Genomic DNA, 26629 nt, shown 5'->3' on the forward strand with positions numbered 1-26629 from the left:
AAACCTGGGTTCTTGATCGCAACCCTTGATTCCCCGTCAACCATGGCGTCGTCCTCCTCGAACGTGGTGGGTGTCCACTACCGCGTGGGCAAGAAAATTGGCGAAGGTTCTTTCGGTGTCATCTTTGAGGGCACCAACCTTCTGAACAACCAACAGGTGGCCATCAAATTCGTGCGTGCTGTCTACACATAGGCCAGCGGAGCTATCCCGACTGACCAGAAACTAGGAACCTCGGAAGAGTGATGCTCCACAGCTCCGTGATGAGTACCGGACGTATAAGATCTTGGTTGGATGCCGTGAGTGCCGAGTTTGAAGAACTCTTGTCCTTTGGTCGCTGCCTACTGACCATCTTTCCTAGCTGGCATTCCCAATGTCTACTACTTCGGGCAGGAGGGATTGCACAATATCCTGGTGATCGATCTTCTCGGAGCTAGTCTTGAAGATCTTTTCGATCACTGCAACCGCCGGTTTTCAACCAAGACAGTAGTCATGGTGGCCAAGCAGATGGTATGCTCGATCCGGCTTCTTCGAAAGACACTCCCGCTAACGGTTTGTAGCTCTCGCGGGTGCAAACGATCCACGAGAAGAACCTCATCTACCGTGATATCAAGCCGGACAACTTCTTGATCGGCCGGCCTTCCACTAAGGCCGCTAACGTCATTCACGTCGTCGACTTCGGTATGGCTAAGCAATACCGGGACCCCAAGACCAAGCAGCACATCCCCTATCGAGAGCGCAAGTCTTTGTCTGGTACTGCTCGTTATATGAGTATCAACACACACTTGGGCCGCGAGCAATCACGACGGGATGACTTGGAGGCACTCGGCCACGTCTTCATGTACTTCTTGAGGGGTGGTCTCCCTTGGCAGGGACTGAAGGCTGCTACCAACAAGCAGAAGTACGAAAAGATTGGCGAGAAGAAGCAAACGACCGCAATCAAGGATCTCTGTGAGGGATATCCAGGTACGTTGCCCAGCAGTTTGTTTCTGGCGCATATCTAACGTTCAATCTCAGAGGAGTTCAACAAGTATCTCAGCTATGTGCGCAATCTTGGTTTCGAGGACACTCCTGACTACGATTATCTTCGCGATATCCTGACGCAGGCCCTCAAGAATGCCGGCGAGGTGGAGGATGGCGAGTACGACTGGATGAAGCTGAACAATGGACGGGGATGGGACTATAAGTCATATTCATCACAGGCACACCTCCACAACCAGCACCAAACCTCGTCGGGTCGCGATCTGCACGGAAACCAGCTCCGCAACAGCCAACGGCCTGGTGTGACATCTGACCGTTTAAACGCCGCGCAGCCCCCGCCCCCTTCTCCCGCCAAAGCTGGAGCTGGGAAGACGCGCGACCGTCCAAGCGCCGGAGGCGGGATTCCGCCCAGATGCCAGAGCGGCGGACTGGAAGCGACGACTCCGGCCGCGTCTACTCAGGCACAGTTTCAGAACTCCAACGCTCACCTCCCAAGCCGTATCGGAAGCCCCGGAAACCCAGGGATGAGCAGTCAACAAGTCGGCGGCGTTCAAGGGAACAATGACTCGCAGCCCACTTTCGTGCAGAAAGTGATGAAAGCTCTGTGCTGCGGTAGGTGATCTGGCTGTGGTCCTCTCTACTCTGGCTCGGCCTGCTCATTCCGCGATCCAGGTTGAATGTGAACAACGCAAAGTGGCGGCAGATTCTGGATTTGAACCCGGTCTGCTTTCTTCTGTTATCTCTGCTCACAACGTCTGAATACGGCCGAAGAGAAAAACAAAAATGTCGGCATGGGATTGCCACTGGTTTCTTTCATCTAGGCCTTTTATTGCATGGGGTGGAGGGTCATCTGCCTCTCAACAAAACTCCCTATCAGTACTCCTCGGCCTCCTTACCCTTCTGACCCTCTTTCCTCCCATTCGACGCTTCAGCCTACATTCCAACTGTGGGTAGAACGACCTTCTTCTCATTGATGTTTACGTCTCATCACTCTTTTCATGGTGCTACGGCTGGGCTTGGCGAACTTGAAAGATTTTTTTCTTTGTGCTGTGTCCGTTTTACTCCCTCGTCCTTATACTCGGCGTCAACCGTCTTATACCAACGTCTCGTTCTTTGCAAGAGAGAGGATGGGGTATTGGGTTTCTCAACTCCTCATTCCATTGATCATCGTCTGCAGAGCCGGCTGTCTCGGGAGTCGCTCGGGATGGTGAACCTTGTGAAGTTATTCATGGACCCGAGCGAAGGATAGGTGCTGCTTTCTTTGCTATGTCCGAACCACGCAATGCGGCTCGTGTTCCCCGGTGACAGGCGAAGACCGTCGACCAGACTCACAAGGTCGGAAGTTACGACACAGTTTCCGAGAGCAGCTTTGCCAGGCTTGGTTGACAGGGTGCCAGCTCCATCATCCTTTGTTTCCCGTTGGATTTTCAAGCCCTCCTTGGGCTGTCATGACCTTGTCTCGTCATTGTCGTTCCTCACGTCCTCGCGACTGGCTTTTCCACTGTCTTGCAGAAGCAAAAGGAGCGACACATGTTGCATATATTCCCACCTGGTCTCTCGATATCCCATCCACCTCTTGTTCGCGTGTCTTTGGTTGTTTCACCCCCATCGAATCTATTGTCCGTGTCTATAATCGTCTTCATCGTTTGTCCTTGCTCCGTTTCAGAAGCGAGTCTCCTTTCGTGTTACTGGTAGTGTTTGGCATAAGATAGCATTGTTCCCTTTTTGTCTCCCCCTGTGGTCTTGTCTTGGTGTTAAGCTTCTGCGCGCGTTAGTACAGCGTACATAATCTTTGTGTCTTCGGAGAAGACGCCTCATAATACATTTCGCGACTCCTTTGAGTGCTTTGTAGGCTTCTGATCTGTAGACTAGCTGCGATTGCGGGACTCGTCCTCAAGTGCAATATGATCGTCAGGTGAGGTCGGAGGTGCGCTCTTCCTCATCCACGCTAACCTGCGCATCCTGGCGGTCGATGTCGCCAAGGTACAACCTTGCAAGAGCATTCCTCCCCACCCCGAAACCGAGGAGGTCCTGTCCATCCTTCATCCCACGCAATCAAGACGATACACATGCCACACTCTCTCGACCCAACACGCCATAATCTGACGTGGTGCCTTCCTGCCCAGTCACGACACCCCAAACGACGAAACACCGTCGCATTGTCGCCCTGCAGGTACTTACTGGATCCGGGGTTGACACCGAGCACAGCGTGCATCACTCGATCCAATCACTCTGGTTTTCCAGACATCAGACGAAAGACCGGCCTCGCCAACTGGGATCAACCCCGGCCGTCCATCAGTGATCGTCAACGGCTAATGTTCGCATACCCTAGTTTCCATTCTCGTCGCCCCCCAGACGGTATCGTACCATGCAGGTAAAAGTCAATCCCGAATCTGCATTGCTCGTTCTATTCAGACTCGGGCAGTTGACATGCGACCCTCCGAGGGACACAAGTACATGTACATACCACGGCATACGACAACCATCCCCACACGATGTGCAGTATCATCAGTGACGACCCCCAGGATCTGGATTCCTATTCCGGCCGCCACGCCTGCTCCCCGCTTCCCATCGGGCCTCGGCTGCGCGGTGGCCTCGCTGCATGATTGACTTCTCGGCCACTCACGCCGGGCTTTCCCCGCATCGCCGGCCTTGCGGGCGTGCTTGGCGGTGCAGCAGGCCGCACTCGTCTGGCGCTAGCCAATATTATGGCCAGGCAGCGGCATTGGCAGGGCTGCGTCGATGGGCTGATGTAGTCGGGGTTGTGGGGAGCTGGCTCGGTTACTACCCAGGGGGCTACGCCTAGCTACGTCTCACTGTACCGGCTGTGTACATGGATGGGTACGTCCTGGACAGATGTGTCTTGCGAGTGCGTGGGTTGGATGAGTCGAGGACGTGGCGTCACTTGGGGGTTTGACGATCCTTTCAAGATCCCTGTGCGGACGGTATCACAGATGTGCTTTCTGCAGCAGTACATCGGCGTGATTGGTATCGTCGGCGCCGTCGACGACGGGGTCTGTAGTATTACCCAAGATCTCGCGAAGCCTTGTGCAATGAAGTCACCGATGCGTCAATCGCACGTTATGCTTGTGTCTAGTTTTTGTGCTATGGGGGACAGTTTTCCAGGCATTATATCGACTTGGTTCCTCTGGTGTATGGCGATTCATCGAAGGAATGGCCTTGTGAATGGCCACATCAAGTGGTCGCTGCCTCAGAAGCATCAACACGGCTCAGAGGTCTTCTACTTCCCGATGCTCTCCTAGAAAGTTTCATGAGAACTTTACTTCTGCTATGATCCCACCTCGCTAATCACAGCAACTCTCATCTGAAGCGGCGTCACTTCGTTCTCCATGCTTGGGCAGATAAGCGGCCAGCAATTGACCAGGCGGGACTAGGGAATCGTCTCTTGGTCCACGAAGACACTGAAGTCAATTTGGACTGACACCCTCTACATCAGCCACCAGGATAACATAGGCCTGCGTTTTAACGCAACGGAGTATCCAAATCTGGGGAGACTTCGGTTATCACGACAACATTTCCAGTTGGATTATGGCATCACTAACGACATGGAATGGCGACGTTGGTATGCTGATCTCCTCCACCCCTTTTGTTGATGATTGGGGATCTGGGCCACGATTTCATCAATGATTATAGTTGACCAGGGGAGAGACTGATTGAGAATCTGGCCTGTGCTGCATTATTCCGAGGCTCAGCTCTGAGAAAGATCGATATCTTGTTCACGCCAGCATCATCGGTGCCCTTGTCTTGAAGTGAAATATGAGAACTGGGAATACGAATGGCCATAGGACCGCATGGGCTGATTGAAGGAGTAGATCCGACAGTATGGAGTGGAATTCGAGTACACGGAAAACTGCCTGCTGTGGAGCGCGTTGGATGGATAGTGGCTTATTGAAGCCTTGGGCCTGTCATAAACATATGATGATAGTGCCCTCCGAGATAGAAAAGACAAATTCTGTATCCATGACAAGGCGATTGGCAAAGCTTCGAATTATTCATGGCACAGATCCTTCCTTCACACATTCCTCTCCGTAGTCTGCCCGGATGGGCAATCTCTCGGGTGCCTCCCAAACGGCAGACTTACCTCCTACCACCACCTCAACTCACTACTGTTCCGAGTATTCCTCGGCAAAGCAGCTGGCCCATCCTTAAACGGGCTATGTGCAGACCCGGTGGTGCTCTCCAGCGCAGAAGAGACCTCGATCTCGACCGAGCCAATCACATCTCGAAGGTGACATGCACCCAAGCTATTACTGCCACAGGCAACCCTTGGCCCAGCTCTCCATGATTCCCAATTCCCTGCCCTCCCGACCGGTACGTGACTCGACTATACATATGACGCCGTGATGGCTGCATCCTCAGAGCCCGCAGCCCAACCGCCGTGGCACGCAGCGTACCCCGCCCCGACGTGCATCGCAGCCCAGCTGGCTCGCCAAGAGCTCCTGCAATGGCTTCGCGAGGGCAAACACGCGGGCAAGAAGTTTGTGCTGATCGATCTGCGGCGGACGGATTTCGAAGTAGGTCCGAGTCGTCCTTGCGAGATGCTTCCAATGGGATACATATACCTCGGTACCTACTGATAACACGGCGCAGGGCGGGACGATTCGCGGATCCCTGAACCTCCCAGCGCAGAGTCTATACCCGACGCTGCCAACGCTGTACACGGTTCTCGCGAATAGCGGCGTGAAGTATGTGATTTGGTATTGCGGTGCGTATCTGCCCGACCTCGGATAGACGATAGACGACGGATCCCGTTGGACCCTGCAGCTCCCGACGGTTTTCTTCCGTTTGGGTCTTATCTTCGTCTCGATCTGCACTGCTGACTCGCATGCAGGCTCGTCTGCCGGCCGTGGGACGCGTGCTGCGGGGTGGTTTGCCGACTACCTCGCCGCGCAGCAGGACGCGCATTTGCAAAGCCTCGTGCTGGAGGGCGGCATCAAAGGCTGGGCCGGCGCCGGACCAGAATACACCGAGTGGATGGACGAGTATGACGCAGGTGTGTGGCAGAAATGAGGACTACCTGCAATGGTGGCCTGCTGCGAGTGACGACAAGGAGTAGTTTGGACGGCTAGGGTGGTGTTGTCTCGCCCCCTGTTGGGCAGGGACAGCGATCATCGACCGTGCAGATTGGAGTATACTACCGGACTGCGCATGCGGTCCATTTGATTCGGCAGATACATGTATGGTCGTTTGAGGTCTGAAGCTATATCCAGCCTTGGATGGAAGTGGACACGCACGGCGGCATCGTCAATCTGAAACCGGCTGTCAGACCAGCGCTTATATCAAATCAACCAGTCATTGATCTCGTCCCGTCCCTGGTACCCAAGTCGTCTGTGTACTCCCGTACATACCGAGTACTTACCGCAGCGAAACCTGACGCAAACGAGCTCGCCCCTAGCGCAGATCTTCCAGCATCACCCGTGGACGAGTGCATGGAGACTCCACTCACATCGAGGAGCGGTACCTCAAGAGCTGCATTAGGTTGCAGGAGGTGCCACCGTAGGTGATACGCCGGTCTGGAGGATAGTTTCATAGCTTGGAGCTAGCGCGAGCTCACACGGGGAATGACCCTGGAGAGGCCAAGTCGAGCACGACGGGAGTCTTCGTATCGCAGCGGCGGGGTCAGCACGCCAACATGCACAGCAGAGACGTTTCAAGTAGCGCCGACGGCATCGTCGCCATGCCGTGTACCCCCACTCTGCCACTGCCACTTCCTCGAACCCGTCCCGAGTCAAGTCGGAGTCGAGTCGATTGATGTCGTGAAACGCATCGCGCCAAACGTGCTCGCGGTCGTCGGCCTCAACACTTGCAGACGATCCCCCCTGCCCTCCAAAATCTTGATTTGGGCCGACCGCGTGTGGGGGCGATGAGGTCATTTGCGGCGTCTGCCGTGCAAACGGGGAGTCGAGCGTCGAATCATTGCGATGTCGCCGGTGGGGTGGAGTCTGTGCGAAGCGGCGCCGGTCTAGAACGTGGTGGGCGATGGCCAATCGCTGGCGAGTCTCGTTCTTATCCTTTGTTGCGAGGTGCGGGATACCGTGGTGCTGATGATGCTCTCTAGGATTCTTACATCGGTGCAGGTCTGCATCTCGATCGGGACGTGTCATTGCCGCTGTTGCTTGATGTCTGTCATCGCAGAAATGTCGATGCGCGTGGGGGGCTTGACGAGAATGGTAGGCATGATCTTGATGCAGTACCATATAACCTAGGTAGCGCTATGATCGAGCCAGGGACTTCGAGGGTGGAATATGAAATAAAGATGCCTAGGTATATCCCTACACCAGGGGTGCCAATCCCCCACGTCCACCAAGCCACCGAGCGGAAAGTCGCCTGGAGTGAATTGCATACCCCATACACTCTCGACGACACAAGCGGCACTCGACATCGTAAGACACCCCGCATGAGCATCCTAGTATATACCACCTGATAATATCGTAGAATGATAACCACCGTACGAAATACAACGGACCAACGGACGGACTCCAAGGCTGCGATGCACTTTCCCGGAGCCGAGTCGGCGCCGTTCTAGACGTCCCTTTCCATTTATTCCCAGCAGACTATGTACGACAGTAATAAGAATATGAATATCAACATAATCGTACATACTAGCCGTCCGTGATTCCGTGCGCGCCGGCGTGGGGAATCCTTGCGGCCGAGGCTGTCGGGGAAATTGTGGATCGCTGGGAGAGACGTCGCCAGCTTTAGTGCTGGACAGTGGGCAATAACTACCGGAGATATAAGATTGGGATAATAATAAGAATGGGTAGGGGAGTGGTAGGTGGACTCCGAGTAGGCGCTAGGCCGGAGGCTGCATGGCGCGGGTTGAACCAGTAGATGATCAGTAATGCGAATGACAATCAGAATGGCGAATGGCGAGTCCGGCATGGACGGTGCAGGGAACCGACAGACAACGTCCATGTAGATACATATATGCATACTTCGTTCCTAGGTACTTACCGTACTCGAGTCGGGAGTCAGCAGGCTGCAAGCTGCAAGATAAGGGGTTTGGCTCGAGGGTCGTGCGTCCGGAGGCCAGAGTGCGACGCGAACAGATCCAATTCTGCACCTTCTGCAGCCTGCAGATGGTAGATTGGCAGACTAGAGTCTGCACGGGTGCCATTGTTGGCCCTTTCTGCACTCGCCTAACCTTATCACTTCGGGACAGAGAAAGGGAGAGTGAACCTTGGAAAGAGCGGGAGGACATCATATGCGCATTTTCCCGCTATCTCCCAGTATTCCAAACTTCAGATATCCTCCTGGCACGGGCTTATCGGGGCCTTCCGATTCGCGCCGCCGCTGTCGGCGATCGCCAGTGCTTATCGAAGCCGGCCCCAAGGTCGCCCGTCCGGATATAATCTCCAGGCCGCGCAGGCTCTGATGGAGACTCCTGACTGGTCTTGGCGCTCGGCTTCAATCGGCGTCGGTCGCGAGTGGAGTAGGACTGGAAAGTCTTACCTAAGGCAGGATTTTCGTCCTGAGTAGTGCGGTGACAATCGTGGTAGACTGAGGGGAAGCTGATAAGGAACCCGGGAGTGGCGACTCCAAATTCAAAATTCGATCCTGGGAAAGAAAACTCTGATCTGGGCGATCCCTGTCAGTAAGAAAAACGAACAGCACACAAGAAAAGGAAAGCAACGTAAAAAAGAACGGGTGTGGCGATCGTGGGTACGCGAGGGAAGAGTAAAGTGCTTCGGTGGGGATTCTAGAATTCTAGAAGGGCGGCCAGGATGAGGAATGCTGAATGATTCTAGAAGGGCGTTTGCCGTTTCCGTCTCCAATTTTTCGCTTCCTGATCGCAACGTCGCAATAGCCCCGGAGAAGTCCAGGATGCGGGAAAATTGGGCCAGATACTACCGAGGATTCATCGCAAGGGCGTCGGGCACACAGGGGACAACATTTCTACTGCCCTGTTGCCACACCCTACACCTCCCCGGCCATTCGGACATTCCGGGAGACGCGGTGCACACGCATCCCCGAGGATCATGGTCCGGAAGAGTGCAACACACATACTTGGGCCTGCGTTTAAGCAATTCGATCGTCGCAAAACATGGAAAAGGAAAGCTTGAAGGGAGATCGGCAGGGCGCGTCTGGAGTGACGTGACTGAAGACGCAAGGGGATGAGTGTGTCACTTCAGACGGGCGTGGGATCGACCATCGGACTGCTGATTGGCGCCAGTCTGGCTGAACCGTGGGTCGCGCAGGGATTGCGCATTCCGAGACCGGATAATGGCGTGCTTAGCGTTGCGCTGGAGGGCGTGGGTCCGTCCGCGCTGGGGATTGGGTGATCCCGTTCGGCGGTTCTTGGCAGTCGTGTGGAAGTCGTGTCCAGAAGCCATACCTAGAGGGTCCTCTGGGTACCTTCGGGGTACCCACGAAGGTGCCCAGCGCCAGACCGGCAGAGACCAATGCCCACGAGGGAACATCGCCACGCGGTGGTTCAACTGGGCGCACGCACTGTTCTTTTTCTTTTTTTTTTTTTTTTTTTTTCTCGGGTTCCAGAAGGCGCCCTTCGTTCTGGAAAAAGTAACTAGTACGATACACGGAGAAGTCCACCTCCTGTAGGATGAGCACCACCGTCGCCCCCGAGCCTTTCATCCCTTGCGCCCCGGCGCTTCTTCTTACACCTTCGAGTTGGGCGTGGTATAGTTGCCACAGTTCACAGCCGGGGTATTCGTAGTATCCTGACACAGGTGTGTCCCCCGTCGATCCACTCGGGCGTGTATACAGGGTAATAACGAAATACCGATTACCTTGCCGTCTCGTCATGGATCGACCCATCGCCCGTTTAGTGTGCAAGTGGAGCCGGCGCCCTTTTCCCTTTCTTCTAATAATTCCCTCCCGTGTCATCATTCTATTCCACTCTATCGTGCCGTTCTCTCTATACTTCTCCCTCATTTCCCTCACTTCCAATAATTCCCTCCCGTGTCATCATTCTATTCCACTCTATCGTGCCGTTCTCTCTATACTTCTCCCTCATTTCCCTCACTTCCCTCGCTACCCTCCCATGCTGCCATCCATTTCCCTCGACTCATAACCCATTCTTCTCTCCGGTCCACGCTGGAGTCCCGTCCAGCTCTCAGGGGAGGGCCGGTGAGAAAACGACGCAGGTCCCAGGCTCCCCGCCGCACGCTATACGCAATGCTGAAGAAGTCCCTGGCTCCGTCTTTCCTCTGGAACTTCGCCTCCCCAACCACCACGCCTGAACTGTCGCCCACTTCCTCGGATAGCGACTCCGACGAGGATATGGATTCCTCGGGCTCCCGACCCGTCAGCCTGGCCGTCTCGGCGGGAGCCTTCTGTCCCATGCGCCCTACCCTGGACGACGTCCTGGCCAACACCGCCCCGCCGCCTTACACCCTCAGCGCCTTCATGGCCTATCTCTCGCAGAACCACTGCCTCGAGACGCTGGAGTTCACCATGGAGGCCAACCGGTACCGGGACACCTATGATTCGCTGGTGGAACGACTCGGTGACACCGCCGTTGTCGATTCCCCCGAAAGCCAACACTTGCGGATGCTTTGGCAACGTCTGTTGATGGCCTACATTCTCCCCGGCTCCCCTCGCGAGATCAACTTGTCCAGCGAAGTCCGGGACGGCTTACTTCAGTACCGGGACGCCGCCACGCCGCCTGCTCCCCAGACCCTCGACTCCGCCGTCAAACGCATCCACGACCTGATGGAGGAGTCCATTTTTCTGCCCTTTCTCAACAGCCACACCGTCTCCCCATCCATCATGCCGTCCGAGCCACCCCCAGGTCCTGACGACGTGATGAACTTGTCGAGCACCACTCTGGACGAGAACCCGATGAGGAGGGTCCGGTCACGCGCCCGCAAGACCTCTCCCCAGTCCTCCACCAAGGATCTCCCGGGTACGGTGGGCCGCTCCAATGTCTCATTCGGTGCTATGCAGGCTCTCAGCAAGCGTGCCCCTGGTGCACTGCTCAGCACTAGTGGCGACTCGGTATCGCTGTCTCTCACCGACGACTCCAGCCCGCAGTCCAGCCCGACAGCCGAGGAGCCCATGACGCCGCCTACCACGCCTCCAGCCAGTGAGCCCCATCTGCCAATGCACAGTCCCAAGTTGCGTACCGACAACCCCTGGAAGAAGATGGGCATGAAGCTGGGCTTCAAGAAACGGTCCGGGGCGGGCAGCGGCTCGCGTGATCCCAGAATCCTCGGCCTGGACGACTAAACTTGTCCGCATTCGCATCTCCCGTCCTTCTATAGAGACCGACTCTACGATCTTGACCTACATCAAGTCTTCCGCCATCACGCTCACCACGACTCAAAAAGTCTCGTTCCCCTCATCGACCTCAACCCTTGCATGACTCTGAATCCACCCTCCACACTCCGACACGCCATAACCATACTTCCACATGACCTGCTCCGATCTCTTGTTAGCGTTTATTGGCGGTGTATGAGAGCACGATGCATTGAAAGCATACGACCCGGCGTTGTTTTGTCCATTTCTTTATTTGGCATCCGACATTCTCATTTCCACGTCTTCTCGACCGGTGTCTCCGAGCGAGCATTTTGATGTCTTTTTCTATTCACTTCTTGTTTTTTTTTTTCTGTTGGAGGCTCCCGGAAAAGAACCCACATATTTCATACCACCATCATATATAGACTGGATGGGGTCCGGTCAGGCGTATGTCTGATGCGGCCCCGGGCGTTTTTGTTCATCTCTTCTCCCTCATCTTCCATTTTGCGCACTGGTGAATCTGTGTCGATAGCTAGCTACGATAGGATGGTTCGGTGTTTTTGGAATCAATAGACTTGATACCCCTGTCATCTTCTTCCATATGCAGATGGTAAGCGAAGCGAATGGTTTCCATTTCGTGAGATAGTAGAGGACCTCGGTGACCAGAACACGTGAGTTAGAACTTGAGAGCGAGATCAGTTAGCAGTCAACTGCAATGCTATTGCTCGGCTGTGGTTGTGGTGTACACCACGGCACGTAGTGCCCATATATCCGTACAACTATAGCATATCATCCAGCACAGACATACCTCTCGGCTATATCAACTCCAAGGGACTCTGCCCACGCCCTCGTTATCCTATAGAAAGGAAATCCTCCGCCCGCGCTTCGTCTCCAAAGCCGCAATATCTACCTCCCACCCTGCACCCACCAAAGCAGCCAGGTACCCCTCGAACCTGGCCCCGTCATTCAAGAACGACAGGGTACCCGCCACAGCATCAACGACAGCATCGACATCGCGGGCACGCGCTCCGGACGCGCATAAAACACGCGCAGCGAGGAGCGCATGCAGCCACGCTTTCAATTGGCATCGCACGGTGCACCCCGTCAGCAGGAGAATAGATGCGTGCCACCCCGTTCCGGCGGTGGTTTTGTTTCTGGGGAACAGGAAGAGGATGTATGATTCCTTTTCGAAGAGGATTCTGAGTGATGCTATTGGGATGCGCGTGTGGAATGACGCGCGCTGGGCGGTTTGGCAGAATGTCGGTAGTGCGACGCCTATCGCGGCGGTGCCGAGGTGTTGGTGCCGTTGGCTCGGGTGGGCTGGTAGGTTGTGGTGCCATTTGAGCGCGCTGGCGCAGGGGAAGATGTATTCCTTTTCGGCCACTTGGGCAGGCGTGAGGATGGAGTAGCTGTGTTGTCGGGAGGGAAGGGAGTCCACTTGTGACTTTGATCTGGCTTTGTGGCTGATGTCTTTGGGGCCTGGTGTGGGCTGTATAAGTGCGTCGAGATCTAGCTCTGGATCTGAATCTAGGATGGCGGAGAAGGCGATGTTGGCTCGGTGTCGGTTTAAGCTGGTCATCTGGACGGAGCGGACAGCTGCGTAGTTGAGGGCTAGATGGCAGGCGAGGAGGGCGAGCAGGGCGGCCCAGGTGGTTCTGAAGCCGGTGACGTGTGAGACGACGACGGAGCCGACCTGCTAATGTCACTATTCCGATGCTAAATGGTAAGAATGGAGGAGCTCACCAGCATGCCTAGAAGCGAAATTATGGTCTCCTGAGAAGAATCTTTCTGCATCGAAACGAAATGTTAGATACAGCTCGGTGGCGCGAGGTATAATCCTGGTATCTCATCTCATCTTATATGATAGATAGATAGCCAACAATTAAAACTTACGGCATTCAGCTCAGCCAAGTTCCCCCACTTGGCAAAATGCGCACTCAAGCTCGCTTTCGAACTCCCCCCGGCGATACCGCAGAGAGCCCGCAGGACCCCGGCCGTGCTGAGAATACTCACGCGCATGACTCCGGCAGGGACCATAGGCGACAGACAGTCCAGGACCATGGCGATGTCGTTGAAGACATCCGCTGCGAGTCGATAGGTCTTGCATTCCGGCTCGAGGGCTGTGCCGGCGCGGTGCGCAAATAGGATTGTCGCAATACGGCCGGATGTATCTTGGAGGATGTGTAGGAGGAGTGCAGATGTTGGTGAGGCGTTGGCGTTGCCGACGCCGACTCCTGTGTTGACTGTTAGAGAATATGCTATTGAGCCCGAGGAAGGAAACTGGGTTGTTTTACCTTGGAGGACAGCTCGAGATGATAGGAGGCCTGCTATTGAGCTGCAGAAGGCTTGGAGGGAATCCTGTGAGTTTCTTGCCTCAGCGTCGAGCTCCTTGTGTCTGGCCCCGGGGTACCTAGTCAGGCACAAGGACTCCGATCCAAGCCGCGTAAGGCATATATAGGATATTTGTACTTACAAAGATTTGATATCTGCAAATACTTGTTAGTTACTAATATAAAGACGATTTCGTGAAGGCAATCTTGGAAGCTGGAAATCGATCCCACATTCGAGATAGACTTACGGTAGGTAGTCATCGCTCACGCTTTGTGGATACCCTGAGGGCAAGAAGACGTCACTAAGAGAAGCGACAAGAGGTTTGGATGACCACGAGGAAGAGGGCACTGCTGAGCCCTGTTCAAAATGATTAGTTCGATGATTTGGCTTTTTAATAGTCAATAAAGCAGTCCAGAGACGCAGATTCAAAATCTAGAAATGATATGAAAATGCAATCGGACTGAGCAGTTGTGCCTTGCGGGCACCGGGTGAACCTCGAGGTATTGATTGCATTTGAATGCAAATAGAAACAAGTGCCATATAAGAGAGACCAATTGCGGTAGTTGCATGCAATTTCTTTCGAACATCGAATCGCAAGGACAACAGACAAACTACTCACCATTTCATCCACCCTCCCCTCTATCGACGCAGTGCCCGGTGGTGGCGCATCTTGCTTCGAGTAGATATATGTCGCGATGGCTTTACCTGCCTCGTCCGTTTCACGGAAGGTCAGCCGGTCGTCGGGGGACATAACGGAAGGTTGATATAGCTGAGATGGACTAGGAAGTTAAGCTTGAAATGGTAGGAAGTCGGTTTAAGGCCAGGGAGGCACGTGCGGGGAACGCGTCCCCCAAGCTCGAAATGCGATCGAGGAATTGACGGCTACGAGGGCGTCGATGATTATGGGGATAGATATGAATGATTTCTTCATTCCCAAGCATGTCCCCAGAGCCAAATATGTCACAGGAAGAAAGAATGATCTCCAAGCCGAGTCCAACAACCCAGAATCCAGGATCTATGAAAAGAGGAAAACGCGCGCATCGCTTTTTCAACCTCAAGCCGAGAAGCTTTATGTTGCGCTCGAAAACGAATAGCACACACCGAAATACAACCACCAGCGCCAGATTCAGGGAGAATAAAAGGAAAAGTCAAACAAGAACCCAAGGAAATGAGAGCGGCAAGGAAAACCCTTCGCAGAAGGTGGAGAAGCTCCTTGTGAGACGGCGGCTGTGGACCACTGGGTGAGCAGATGGTCAGAAGTTGATTCAAAGAGCGACTGAGCAGAGTCGGTATCGTCATCGCATCTCAGTCGCAAGCTCCGAGAGCGCCTCGTCGAGCTAATGTCCCTTCCAGCAGTGGCCAGTCGCCGGCAACCAACTGCACCGGCACCCGCAGCATATCGTAAGAACCGTCCATCACACAATTTCCATCATGAGAAGTGTCGTACCCCATCGCTCATGGTATATATATTATCTCTGCCGGCAGAAAACAAGAATGGTTCGCACTTTTCTTCCCCATGGGAGACGTTTTTACGCGAACATGCTGGCACCGCCGGTCTCGATGGCCTCCATCTCGGCCTCACTCCAGGGCAGACGACCGAAGCGAGAGGGAAGCTCTGCGCGGTCGAAGAACTGGCCGGTCTGGGGCGCGATGGGGCCGAGGGAGGCGCCCGACTGACCGCCGATGCCGCTGTTGAACGAGGCGCGACCGAGCGGGCCGTGCTGCTGGGCCTTGGCCCGGTAGGCGGCGAAGGAGTCAGGCAGGGCACTGACGGGAGAAGCAGGGTGCACGCGAGGCGTGTGGTCGACAGATTCTACCAAAAACCAAAGATTAGCTGCGTTGAACGCGTTTTCGGAGCTGAGCGGGTGCCCGAGGGAAGGCAGGCCGGAACATACGAGGCACTGAACGCTTTCCGACAAAGCGGATCAGAGGAGTGCGAAAAGCGTTGCGAAGAGCGAAAGTGGCACGCATGGTGGATACTAAAGAGGTGTTCTTTTCGGGGGAGTAGTGAGAGGATTAGAAGGACGAGGTGGTCGAGGTCAATTCCACGAGGAAGTGTGCGAAATCCAACGGGGTTCAGTAGTGTCCGAGCCGACCCGACCGGACGCGACAATGGGGAGTGGAGCGCGTTACGAGCGAGGGTTGTCGAGTTGGATGAGTTGATGAAAAGGAGAGAAGCTGGAGCTGGAGGAGCAGTGGAAGAAATATGGGCGAGAGGGGGGAGGAGAACGAAGCGAGGTGAGCGAGATAAGTCGCGAGGCGGAAGCGGATAGTTGCCGCATTGGGCCGAGCCGGTGATTTTTCTCGGAGCCGAAGGCTTTTCCTCATCGACAGAGTTGACTTTACCGCGAACTCCCCGTCACGCCATGCATCACACTATTGGCCGGCGGCGCCGCTGTGCTGCCCTGATCCATGAGGCTTCCACCTCTCGTCTCCCATCGTGGTGCTCGATTCTCCCCCGCACGTTGAATTGCCCAGCTCCGACCTCTGGCTTCTCCGACGCTCCGATCTTTACCCAATCCTGCCTCCCCGGTGAAGCTGCTGGTCCTTGCGGCCCCCCCGGGGTATCTTGCCGTCAGTAAGCTCTGGCGCACCAATCATGCTCTCTATCTCATTCTCGTCCTTCTGGTCGCGGTTTACCAAAACCGTTCTGCCCCAGCTTTGTGGCCCCCGCAGTCGGAGCGCTGACCAACGCACATTCTTTGTGCATAACTCTCACTATTCGACTGCCCGTTGAGTCAAAGATCTTCGGCTCTGGCAAGGGAGAGATACATTGCAGAAGACATTGCTGACTACCATCTGGTTACCGCACAGAGACGATCCCCGGTTCCCGAGGGAAAAGTGTACCTAATGACATTACCCAATTCCCGTCACACATCGTTATTGCGGTGATAAGGCGCGGATCGCGCCACCTTCACTGACTAGCCCGGCTTCTTCCGCCGCGTTCACGATCATATGAAGAATTGAATCGAAAACATATGATTCCCACGAACCCTCGGTGGCGAGGTGCCGGATTCTATTTTGGTGGACTTGCCTGTTATACTGTCATACGACGTCTATTTGCAAGCATTCAACGATATTCAAAATGACTGTGCTGCTTACATTGCGTCCGTTCTAGCTTCAATTCATCAATCACCCTGGCGTAGAGCAACATGCCACTGGATTTCTTCGGTATTCCTGGACGGAGGTCACACATGTGACACCAAATCAGAACAGGGATCTTCCACATGCAGTTTATCATGAGACCTGAAGCGATGATCTCTCGGAGAAAATGAAGTTAAGATAGTATGGCATGGCCACCGTCGCTCCACAACTCGGGTTATAGAAGAATAGAAAAAAGAACCAGGAAGAGATTTGATGCACACCCCAAAGCTGTCTCAATTAAACTTCGTTGATCTTCCTCTTCCACCCGTCCTTCACCGACGCAATCCAGTCCTTCCACAGCTTCTCTTTCCTACCAATTCGAATCACACCATCCTTCACCCCCATCCAATCGTCAATAGGTTGCAGCAGATACTGATGTCGCCTCCAACAGCACTTGAACCAAAGCCCCCTCCCGCCTTGTCGTAAAGACTAATCTGCTTCTGATAACAATACTCGCAAAAGTTCATGTTCGGGCAGTCGAGACAATAGTACATCTTCTTGTTCTGCGGCCGGAAGTTCTTAATCTCAAATGGAGGGTCCATGCACGGCCCATTGCAGCTGATTAGGGTCTCAATCTCGTTCTGGAAGGCCGATATATCTGGAATTCCTGATTGGGTGGCTCAGTTGATCCTTCATTCTCATTCGCAACTCGAGGAAGGAGGCCTAGTGGTTCTGCGTCATCAGTCCCGTGCCCATTGACTTTTGTATTTTCGGGCGAGGAGTGTCCATTGACGGTCGGGAATTCGCCCGTTGTTTGTATTCCCTGTTGGACGCTAGATTCCTCTTCCACGCTGCTCGTCTTGGTAGTCCTCTTTTCTTCGAGTGGGATCGATGTGGTGGAGCTTTCATGGCCCCGCTATAATATAGATCTATTTGACTAGCTAATCAGATATAAGTCTATGTAACTAGTTTATATGATATAATGTCTAATATGTATATATCATATCCTTCTTGGATCTCGCAATGCCGAGCGTGGCGCCAAAGCTGCCGCCGAGTTGGATCCAAGTGGCACGTCGGTTGAGTGACCGACGATGCATCCATTCAGCAAGCAGTGGACCGAGGACGGCGTCAATTTTTCGAGGCACTCTTTACGTAACCGTCCTTATATAGGTAGGTTCTAGTTAAACAATTACACAATTTCAGGTCATCACTTTCCATGGATTGTATCCGGTATTGAGCTAAAATAAAGCGACGGACTTGAGAAGTTCAATCTTTGTGTTCCCGGTGCCCATGACCGAGGCCTTTGCTGAGGCTCTCTTTCTCTCTGGAAACACAAGCGTTAAGGAATTTAGCGGGTAAATCGGTAAGCCTTGGGTCTTTTCTAGGCGCCGTAAGAATATGATTTGACACTGTCAAATATGCGGCGGCAAAGCTTTCCCAGAGGTCTTTGTCGACGTCGTCTTCCATCAGAGGAAGGGGATAGTATGGGTCGTTCTCAAAGAATGCCAGGACAAGATGTGGAATCAGAGCTTCCGGCTTTTCCCATCCGACCCTAGGTTCCCACGAGTTGCAAAGATTGAAATCAAGAACCCACATACGTGTTGTACGTCTCTTGAAGTTGGTTTGTATCATGGCTTCGAGGTCGGTATGGGGTGGCATAGCAGCTAATTGCTCCGCCGTCAGGCCAAGGGATTGTGAAAGATCCCGGCTATAGCGGGTGTCACCTTCGCTGCCGAGGACAAATTCAATATCGTAGCCGTCTACAGAAGCCGCCCAGTGGATTACAGCTAGGGCTTTACCCATGGTGACGGCATAGGATTTGATCGGGAGACCAAGCTCGATCATTTGGTCGAGGCAAAGGTTGAAATTACGTAGTGTAAAGTTCGGAGGAAGAAGAGCAGGCGCAGGGCGGCGGCGTCCTAAGTAGATCCGAGCGAGACAGTCTCTATTTGTAGGATTAGCACTGGCGGTGGCTTGGAGGTTTTGCGGACAATATTTGGTGATCAGCGCCTCGCGAGCGATCTTGGGAAGGGGCAGAATGCGCTCCGTGATGAGCGCCATAGCAGGAAGTGTTGCGGACTTAGGCGCGTCAATGAAAAATGGCTGATTTTCCTTCCACCACTCTTGGTTGTTTTCTGGGACGTAACTGAAGACGCGCGGCACACGGCATTCAGACTCATAGTGGTTGAACGCATGCCACACCTTGAGGTGGGCTACTAGATCCGTCCAGAGTGCATCCATGTAAGCGGACATAGCGAGCTTGACCACGTAGTCTCTTCCGGGTCTTTCAAAGATGAGCCCGCACTGGCCAAAGCCAATAATACGGTAACCAGCAGCCAGCGTCTGACTGCCCTGGTTGAAGTTGGTGAAGGAAGAAGCCGTACTTATGACCGAGTCTGGGGATAGAACTCTCACTAGGATGTTGCTGGGTGAGATGTCATCAGGGAAATCGAGGTGTTGCTCCAGGGTCTCATTCCGTTGTTGATCAAGGAGTGCGGAAAGCTGATTCGTAAGGTTAATATCCATAGGTAGAGAGGAGGAGATCTTCGACGCAGCTGACTCCTCGCTTGAGTCTTGGAAGCGTCGGGATGACATGGTTGAGGTCATAATTAAGCTGGAGAAGGTAAGTTTGTAAAGCTATAACACTCGGCGATGGTCGAGTAGCGCTTGATTTGGCTTAGCGTGACTAAATTAGGTTAGCTCCACGTGACTGTCGAGCACCCACTTTTTCGGTGTGGCTTACCTTCGACTTGTCTTCCTAATCTGCACCCTGCCCTGCAGATGTTACGGGGCATCATGTAGGAGATCTTCTTTACCACCCTTGCACCCAAATTTTTAAAGAAAATCCTGCCTTTCTGGGATACCCGAAATTTACACAGCCAAAACATACAGGGATCAATTATAATCAGGCTGTACCTACCCCCCATATCTGTTGATAATCTCCAGTAGGCGAGCTAGGATACTTCTTACCAGCTAAAGCAGCAAATCTCTACTAATCGATTCCTATGCCTTTTCAACAACCTTATATAGCTATGCCTCACGTGTAATATGCTCTAGATCGTGTACCTACATGTATTCCTACATCATATTCTACACGGTTTCAATCGGATTCAATTCAACCCTAAGTAATAATAGGTTTAGTGGTATAGATATTACTATGTACTAAGTTCACTATAACAACTCCTTTAAAAATTTCGTTGCAGGGGTAGTATGTACATCGCCGTCCTTAGCATCTTACACACTTACATATCTTCTACGTCATCTCCTTCTATCAACTGGTAGTTAACATGTCTCTGGTTCTCAGGGTTCTCCGAGTCAATTTTTTTTTGTTTAGCTGATCGACATCGAGTCTTCGAGTCCAATCCTCCCTCTTCCTTTTCTCTTTTTCCACTTTTTGAATTCTTCCGCTTCCTTCTTGACTCGGTTATAGGTGTCCAGCTGTTGTTTGATCAAGCTTGCCAGCTCCTGTGCTTCTTGTCGAGGCCGATTTGTCCGGGGCACAAATAATTTCAAGTGATCGAAAGGATACTTGCCGACTCTCAAGCTTGAGGTGATGTCGTTCCGGATGGCCGATCTTCCTTTGTTCAGAATTCTGGCCACTATATAGGGCCCTGCCCACTTACCCGCGAGTTTGCGACCCAGGTCTTTTGCGACTGAGACCCTCCACAAAAGGACTAAATCCTCCTCTTGGAAAGTTTTGGTGCGTTCGACTTTCTCCGCATTCTTTTCGTCCAAATACCTCTCTCGATGTTTCCGGCGTCTTCTTAAACTTTTGACTAAGAGGTTATTTGTTACGGTGCGCAGCCATCTGGCAGCGATTCGGCACCAAACTGCCGATCGGAGACCCCGAAGGATGCGCCATGCAGCATGTAGTATACACCATGCGAGCTGCACGCCGGCCAGATGTGGTATATAGAGCGGGGAGAATGGATGGAACGTGATGTATCAGGAGAGTCTATCAGAATAAGGCGGAAGATGGCATTCTGGTTTGCATACTCAAGGGCCTGTTCTATGATGCAGTTATCTTCTTCTTTTCTTCCTCTCCAAGGACTAGTTCATTGAACCAATCAAATCATCTCATTCCTTGCCTGATCCTATCAGCCATAACAGGGAGATTGTCGACAGCAAGGAGGCAAAGAGTAGGTGAGAATCAGTCCTCGTTAGACGATATTAGCTAAGCGAAGATAAAAGATAAAATAGTACATCTATTTACGGTGATTTATGTACTAGATTTATTTATGACAAGCTAGGTGGCGGTTGATCTCGGAGGGTCAAATATCTCTTCTTTGACAACCCCTCATTTACCCCTCTAACAGCTTCAAGACATGGTGAGTCTAGATATAGGCTTCAATAACGTCAAGATAACCTTTCGTCTAGACTAAACCAACGCTTGAGGGCGTCCCGGTTGAGCTCAAAATTCTCATTTTATTCCGAGTGTCAGATAGCGACACCCTTCAATCCCTCGTGCTAGCATCCCCCGGATACTACCAAGCATACCTTGCGGTGAGACCGGAACTGCTCGAATCTCTCGTTAAACGACAATATACTGGATTCCTCGACCTGGCAGAGGCGCTTGCTGCGGTGCGGTCCCAAGGCGTGCATTTTAGCTCGCGGAGGGAAGACGCGATCTTCTTGCTGGATCGCTGGCGCCGAAGGAATGAGATTCATGTGCTGAGCCAATCCTTCTCGGGATTATCGCTCGAGCCTGATGGCGTGGAGGAAACGACTAAGCTTCTCCATTTTCACAAAGTGCTGAGTTTCTTTCTCGAGGACTATTCCCTCAACGCACCAAGCCCCCCATGGATCCCGTCTACGCAATGGGAAAATGAATACCTGCCTCTGAACTTGACCCCGCTAGAAAAGTGCCGTTTTCTTAGGGCCATATGTCGATTTCAAATTCTGAAAAACATCTTTGGGGACCCAGTCTACGAAGTCGAACTCGAGGATAATAACCCATACGGAGACAAGATGGACTGGCAAATAGGGGATGGGGACCGAAAAGCCCCTGCATCAATACGCAGGCCTTGGTTGATTCAACAACAGGCTTATCGGTTGTTCTATGCCGTAATGCCCCCTTGGGAATACGAAGAGATGGGCAGCGTGTTTGGTTATCTTATTTCTAAGATCAAAGCTATCGTCGAGGAGATTTCAGATGATTTACGACGCCTCAGCAAGAACACACCGTGCAAGTACTTTTGGGACATCCTTCCTAAGGAGCAACGGCCACCTCCAGGTTGTGAAATTGACAAGGAAAGTGATCTTCTTCATTTCGACCAACACTTCAAAGGGCTAGCGGGGCTAGGGCCAGAATTTCTATATCACATTCTCCATCTAGATCGGCTCTCGCGACGTAATATCGTTTGCGTCAACACTAGGTGCTACTGGCCGGGGCCATTCATCGGACTCCAGATGGGGCTGTCGTGGGACGAACGGTTCCCATTTATTGATCCAGCGGATCGGTACGAGGTCCAGCCTTTTGGGAATTTTGAACTCTGGTCTACTTGCCCGCCTATTGAACAGCCTAGTGTGGGTTGGAAGAAGGCGTGGCTGCTGCCCCACACCGGGGAAGACTTCCTGGAGGGTTCCATGGATCTCGATCGAGAGCATGAACAAGACTGGGGATGGTGTTATGCCTTGTGGGATGAAAGACGGTTGCAGGAATGGGAAGCGCCATTTCTAGAGGATGGCTGGAGTAATGAACCCCCTCGCCCTCTCCGAGAGGTAAACGACATCCTACAAGAAATCCGTCAGCGAGTTCTCGCTCACTGAATATGCCCATGTTCATAATTGTTTCATTCAACTATCATTCTTATTTGTGAGGGCTCTTACCCAGAGTAGTGCCAAGATAGATACTATATACAGGTAAGCACTATCTAGCAGATCTAAATTTTGGTGGCAAGGTGGGGTTATACACTGGGCTGTAAACACCGTGAGCGCCCCGCCATTTGAACGCGTCCAGAAGATGCCTTTTGCCTACTTGCCATATATATGGGCTTCTCTCCGTACATACGAGAGCACATCCTCTCCTGCCAACTAGAGGTCTGGTATTTTGGGCATGGCGCGGGGAAAGGATCAGCATCAAATGTGACTGAATGCCAAACCGCCCCGGCGCTCCTCGGTGTCAGCGAGTTTGCCCAGGTGGCTGGGATGGTGCTTACCGTGCATCAAATGCGGCGCCCCCTATTTGACGCGAACTCTAGCTCCATACTGTATCTGTGGCCAAACCATTCCGCACCCTAAAGGCATGACAGGCTTGCGCCCACCCCTGTCGAGTCATTTGCAGGTGTTTTTCTCAGCCGCGATGTGATAGTTTATGCGACTATTCGGGCGCTCGGCCCTCAGAACAGGCACTGTACTGTGGTTTATCCACATCGGATTCTTGAGAACGAAGATTTAAACCCTTCTTCAAGTTGACCTTGTTCAGGGATTCGAGTTCAAATCGGGGGCATCAAATCCGATAGATGCCGATTGTTGGTACATGCTGAGTGCTGACCGGATGGTTACACCCCGGAAGAGAATCCTCGCACAGGTTTCCTATAAATGAAGCACGAAGACATGATCAAGTCCCACTTGTTGCAAGTCCGAAAGACAAGGAATGCTAAACCATGCCGGATTTGGAGTTGGAAGAAGTTACCTCGAGGTAGAGTGAATGGTCCCCGTCCCAATCGGGATTAGCCCGTCGACCTTTAGGTATCCACCTTCAACTGTCGCGTCGGCGACCTCCTCTTAATCCACACACATCATGCACGAGCTCCTGTTATTCGCCTCGGTTCCAGTCCACCAGCACCATGAGTTGCTCCAGCAGCTAGCTGGCCTCACAGCCATGCAACCCCGCCACACCCTCGAGCGCCGGCTAGTTTTCAAGGCCTATCGCAAGCCTGGCCTAGCTGCAGCGCGCACCGGAGCCAGCCAAGACCTACAGTCGGGCGACCTCCAGAAGGTCAACAAGATGCTCAACGGAGGCATGTTCTACACGCAGGTCGTGGGCCCCGTTGTTGAGAAGGATTTTGGCTCGTCGGCTGCGACAGGGGACCCGGACACAGATACCCAGATGGCGGGGATGGAGGACTCCAAGCCACAACCCCAACCAGGGAAGAGCTATGATTTTGAGTCGCAACTTTGGAAGCTGGAGTTTCGCGATATTCCCGAAGCAGGTACACGTTCTGCGGTCACATCGCGGCTCATGGCGAGTGCGGGGCTGCCGCGAGGGGATATTGTGCCTGCGATGAATGCCTGGGGTTATGGGTGAGTATTTTGTGGTCCCAGCAGAGCTCATGACAGCAAGACATGCTAATATGGCGCCACAGCTTTGTGACGGAGTACTTGGTCGAGGGCGACGTCTTCATTCACAACGACATTGTCCTCTTCCTGCATCGTGTGCTGCACTATCCGACTGGTGAGCAGGAGTCTCGAGAACCTCGGCGACAACTTCCTGCTTTCAAGGATATGACGCCGCTCGAGAAAAGCGGTAGCTATGTTCTGCAGGCTTCTACCACTGTCCAGGATGGCAGTCATCAGGAAACCATGCGGGCGGCATCGCAACATCTGTTTGGGCTGCGGGAACAGCTCAAATCAGCCGTTCGGCTGGAGCAGGCGGATCGTCTGTCGCTCGATACGCGGGCGAAATAGATGTCGTCTTGTCACGTGTCGCATGCTTTTGACGAACCTGCTGTCATGAATACCCGGAGAGACAGCCTCCAGCGTGTTGGTGGACCCATAGAGCATTTTGAAAGCCGCGAAAATACCCCGCCATGTACAACATCTCCAAAATTATTATTGAACTTGTCTTCATAACAGCCCGTCTTGATCTCCCAGTTTGTCTTTTTAGATCTAAATCGTCAGTTGTGTAAATTTCCAATTCTGCTGGTACGGGTCGACCATGTGACTTCGTGAAGCCCCCGCGCGTTTCGGCGCGTCAGCTCCGTCCAGCTCCAGCTCAACTTCTGCACAGCATCTGCACCACACCAGGCGATTCGCATTCGCACACCCAGCGTGGACCACGCAACCTCCAAGACGTCTCCTCTCGCACGAGCTCTCAGGATGGCCGAGGGGGGAGCTAAGAGACCCGCCTCCCCTACTCGGACGATATCCCCACCTCCACTCCGGCGCAAGGTCGAGGCGACAGTGACCAGTGAGCAGCCTATTCCATTGGTCCCTGTATCCTGCACTAAATACTCATGAATTGGCCTACCTAGAGAAATCAGTCGCCAATTTCTTCGCTCCCACGTCGCAGAAGAAGCCGGAGCCAATTACATGGCGCGTTATCGGAACCAGCGCCATCATCGGAAAGTATGTGCCGGAGAACAAGGCTCAGAACCAGCCGGATAAGGAGCGAAGGATAGCGGCATTTGATCTTGTCAGTCATGCCCGATATGGATGATGTAGGATGCACAAGGGAGAAGGGAACAGTCTCGCTGACTAGAATACCGTGGCGGGTACAGGATTCGACATTGATTAGAACGGCCTCCGGGAAGACATTCCCCAGATCGGCTACAGACTGGAAATGGTGGGATGCTACGATTCCGGGTCGGTTGCGAGAGCTTGACTCTGAAGGGTACGTTCCACATGCGAATCTGGGGTCTGAGAGACACAGTACTGTCGACTGACTTCTTGCAGATACCAGGTCGTAATATTCTCTAATCAGAAAATGATCAGTATTCAAAAAGATATCAAGGCCGGTAGGGCTGACTCGAAAAGCCTGGCCATGTTTAAGGAGAAGCTGGCGACCATAATGACTCAATTGGAGATTCCGATGAGTGTGTACGCCGCGACGACAGACCCAGAATATCGCAAGCCACGGCTGGGCATGTGGCGTGAATTCATCGATGACTATGATCTTGACGTCGCTGGGATTGACTTGGCAAAATCTTTCTTTGTCGGTGATGCTGCAGGGCGACCGGGGGATCATTCCGCTGCGGATCGGTAAGGTTCATCGATCATTGCTATTGTATGTTCGAGGGTCACCAACTGACTCTGCATTAAGCGGGTTCGCTGCAAATGCAGGCATGCCTTTCAAGACGCCAGAGGAGTACTTCCTTAAACAAGCTCCTCAAGCGGTGACTGGAGTCTTTGATCCTACCTCCTATATCAAGTCCGACCCAAATGAACCTCGTAAGTTATGTGATGTCTTACATCTAACCCCAAACTGATGCTGATAATCATTCACAAGCTACCGCGTCCTTCACTCGCAAACACCCTCTGGAACTAGTGATCTTCTGCGGTAGTCCCGGCTCAGGAAAGTCCACATACTTCTGGAACAACCTACAGCCGCTTGGCTACGAACGAGTTAACCAAGACCTTCTCAAAACGGTGAGCAGTTCTTCCTTCGCCCTGCGGTGAATCACGCTCTGACTCATAGCAGCGTCCCAAATGCGTCAAGGTCGCTCGCGAACACCTCGAGGCCAAAAGATCCGTGGCAGTCGGTGAGTCACAGGTCACCAGCACTTCGTTGGGTAGCAACGACCACCCCCTGCTTACCAACCACCACGTACATTAGACAACACCAACGCAGACCCCGAGACAAGACTCGTGTGGACCACTCTAGCAAAAGAACTAAAAGTTCCTATTCGCTGCGTGCACTTCCTTTCCCCACCCGAGCTATGTCGACACAACAATGCCGTGCGCGCGGCAAACAAAGAGCTGGTCAGTAGCCTTGCCTTGTACACCTTGCCCTATGTCCCTCTTCTTCGCCCGAACAGGAAATATCTCCGCATTCTTGCATGCTGCATGGTATGTCCGTACTGCACATTTGACTAACATCCTATCTACTATAGAACCCCGAGTCGAGGAGTTCTCTGCCAGGTATTGCATTTGGCGACTTTGCACGGCGCTTCCGCGCACCGACGCTCGACGAGGGCTTTGAGGACATTGTACCTGTCAAGTTCCGCTTCCAGGGTGATGAAGAGGCGCGGAAGCTTTGGGGTCAGTATTGGGTTTGAAGAGGTGGATCGAGGCCACCTCGCAGCACTCACCGTGTGGTTTGCTCTGTGAGTTGACGTGTTCGGTTATTGTCGCGCTA

At 53.1% G+C, this 26629-nt stretch overlaps 11 protein-coding genes across 11 annotated transcripts; 6 read left to right on the top strand and 5 right to left on the bottom strand.

Annotated features, from left to right (window-relative positions):
* Positions 1 to 42: 42 nt before the first annotated feature.
* N7459_005022 (casein kinase I) lies at positions 43 to 1598 on the top strand (the record flags this gene model as incomplete). Its single annotated transcript, XM_056944206.1, has 5 exons — positions 43 to 171; positions 227 to 296; positions 359 to 507; positions 558 to 963; positions 1015 to 1598. The coding sequence occupies 5 exons, from the start codon at positions 43 to 45 to the stop codon at positions 1596 to 1598; spliced, it is 1338 nt and encodes a 445-aa protein (XP_056801089.1).
* A 3744-nt stretch (positions 1599 to 5342) lies between these two features.
* Positions 5343 to 6009, top strand: N7459_005023 (putative arsenate reductase (Arc2); the record flags this gene model as incomplete). Its single annotated transcript, XM_056944207.1, has 3 exons — positions 5343 to 5513; positions 5590 to 5704; positions 5831 to 6009. 3 exons carry the CDS (start codon positions 5343 to 5345, stop codon positions 6007 to 6009), a joined length of 465 nt encoding a protein of 154 aa, XP_056801090.1.
* A 464-nt stretch (positions 6010 to 6473) lies between these two features.
* Positions 6474 to 7103, bottom strand: N7459_005024 (uncharacterized protein; the record flags this gene model as incomplete). Its single annotated transcript, XM_056944208.1, has 1 exon — positions 6474 to 7103. The coding sequence occupies one exon, from the start codon at positions 7101 to 7103 to the stop codon at positions 6474 to 6476; it is 630 nt and encodes a 209-aa protein (XP_056801091.1).
* Positions 7104 to 9122: 2019 nt separating this feature from the next.
* N7459_005025 (uncharacterized protein) lies at positions 9123 to 9419 on the bottom strand (the record flags this gene model as incomplete). Its single annotated transcript, XM_056944209.1, has 1 exon — positions 9123 to 9419. One exon carries the CDS (start codon positions 9417 to 9419, stop codon positions 9123 to 9125), a length of 297 nt encoding a protein of 98 aa, XP_056801092.1.
* A 715-nt stretch (positions 9420 to 10134) lies between these two features.
* On the top strand, positions 10135 to 11187 carry N7459_005026 (regulator of G-protein signaling domain-containing protein; the record flags this gene model as incomplete). Its single annotated transcript, XM_056944210.1, has 1 exon — positions 10135 to 11187. One exon carries the CDS (start codon positions 10135 to 10137, stop codon positions 11185 to 11187), a length of 1053 nt encoding a protein of 350 aa, XP_056801093.1.
* Positions 11188 to 12052: 865 nt separating this feature from the next.
* N7459_005027 (RUS1 family protein) lies at positions 12053 to 14278 on the bottom strand (the record flags this gene model as incomplete). The annotated part of the gene is made up of 6 exons (XM_056944211.1): positions 12053 to 12889; positions 12940 to 12984; positions 13090 to 13430; positions 13491 to 13591; positions 13775 to 13884; positions 14147 to 14278. 6 exons carry the CDS (start codon positions 14276 to 14278, stop codon positions 12053 to 12055), a joined length of 1566 nt encoding a protein of 521 aa, XP_056801094.1.
* Positions 14279 to 15056: 778 nt separating this feature from the next.
* N7459_005028 (alpha-ketoglutarate dehydrogenase subunit KGD4) lies at positions 15057 to 15498 on the bottom strand (the record flags this gene model as incomplete). Its single annotated transcript, XM_056944212.1, has 2 exons — positions 15057 to 15340; positions 15423 to 15498. 2 exons carry the CDS (start codon positions 15496 to 15498, stop codon positions 15057 to 15059), a joined length of 360 nt encoding a protein of 119 aa, XP_056801095.1.
* Positions 15499 to 17877: 2379 nt separating this feature from the next.
* N7459_005029 (zinc finger protein) lies at positions 17878 to 19206 on the bottom strand (the record flags this gene model as incomplete). The annotated part of the gene is made up of 1 exon (XM_056944213.1): positions 17878 to 19206. One exon carries the CDS (start codon positions 19204 to 19206, stop codon positions 17878 to 17880), a length of 1329 nt encoding a protein of 442 aa, XP_056801096.1.
* Positions 19207 to 20936: 1730 nt separating this feature from the next.
* Positions 20937 to 22380, top strand: N7459_005030 (uncharacterized protein; the record flags this gene model as incomplete). Its single annotated transcript, XM_056944214.1, has 2 exons — positions 20937 to 20939; positions 20989 to 22380. The coding sequence occupies 2 exons, from the start codon at positions 20937 to 20939 to the stop codon at positions 22378 to 22380; spliced, it is 1395 nt and encodes a 464-aa protein (XP_056801097.1).
* A 973-nt stretch (positions 22381 to 23353) lies between these two features.
* Positions 23354 to 24240, top strand: N7459_005031 (mediator of RNA polymerase II transcription subunit 18; the record flags this gene model as incomplete). Its single annotated transcript, XM_056944215.1, has 2 exons — positions 23354 to 23856; positions 23919 to 24240. 2 exons carry the CDS (start codon positions 23354 to 23356, stop codon positions 24238 to 24240), a joined length of 825 nt encoding a protein of 274 aa, XP_056801098.1.
* A 411-nt stretch (positions 24241 to 24651) lies between these two features.
* On the top strand, positions 24652 to 26549 carry N7459_005032 (putative DNA 3'-phosphatase Tpp1; the record flags this gene model as incomplete). The annotated part of the gene is made up of 9 exons (XM_056944216.1): positions 24652 to 24742; positions 24807 to 24967; positions 25053 to 25165; positions 25228 to 25533; positions 25595 to 25722; positions 25781 to 25920; positions 25973 to 26033; positions 26108 to 26340; positions 26385 to 26549. The coding sequence occupies 9 exons, from the start codon at positions 24652 to 24654 to the stop codon at positions 26547 to 26549; spliced, it is 1398 nt and encodes a 465-aa protein (XP_056801099.1).
* Positions 26550 to 26629: the final 80 nt, after the last annotated feature.

The sequence above is a fragment of the Penicillium hispanicum genome, assembly GCF_028827665.1.
Source record: "Penicillium hispanicum strain IBT 35686 chromosome Unknown utg000004l_segment0_segment0, whole genome shotgun sequence".
NCBI classification, from domain to species: Eukaryota; Fungi; Ascomycota; class Eurotiomycetes; order Eurotiales; family Aspergillaceae; genus Penicillium; species Penicillium hispanicum.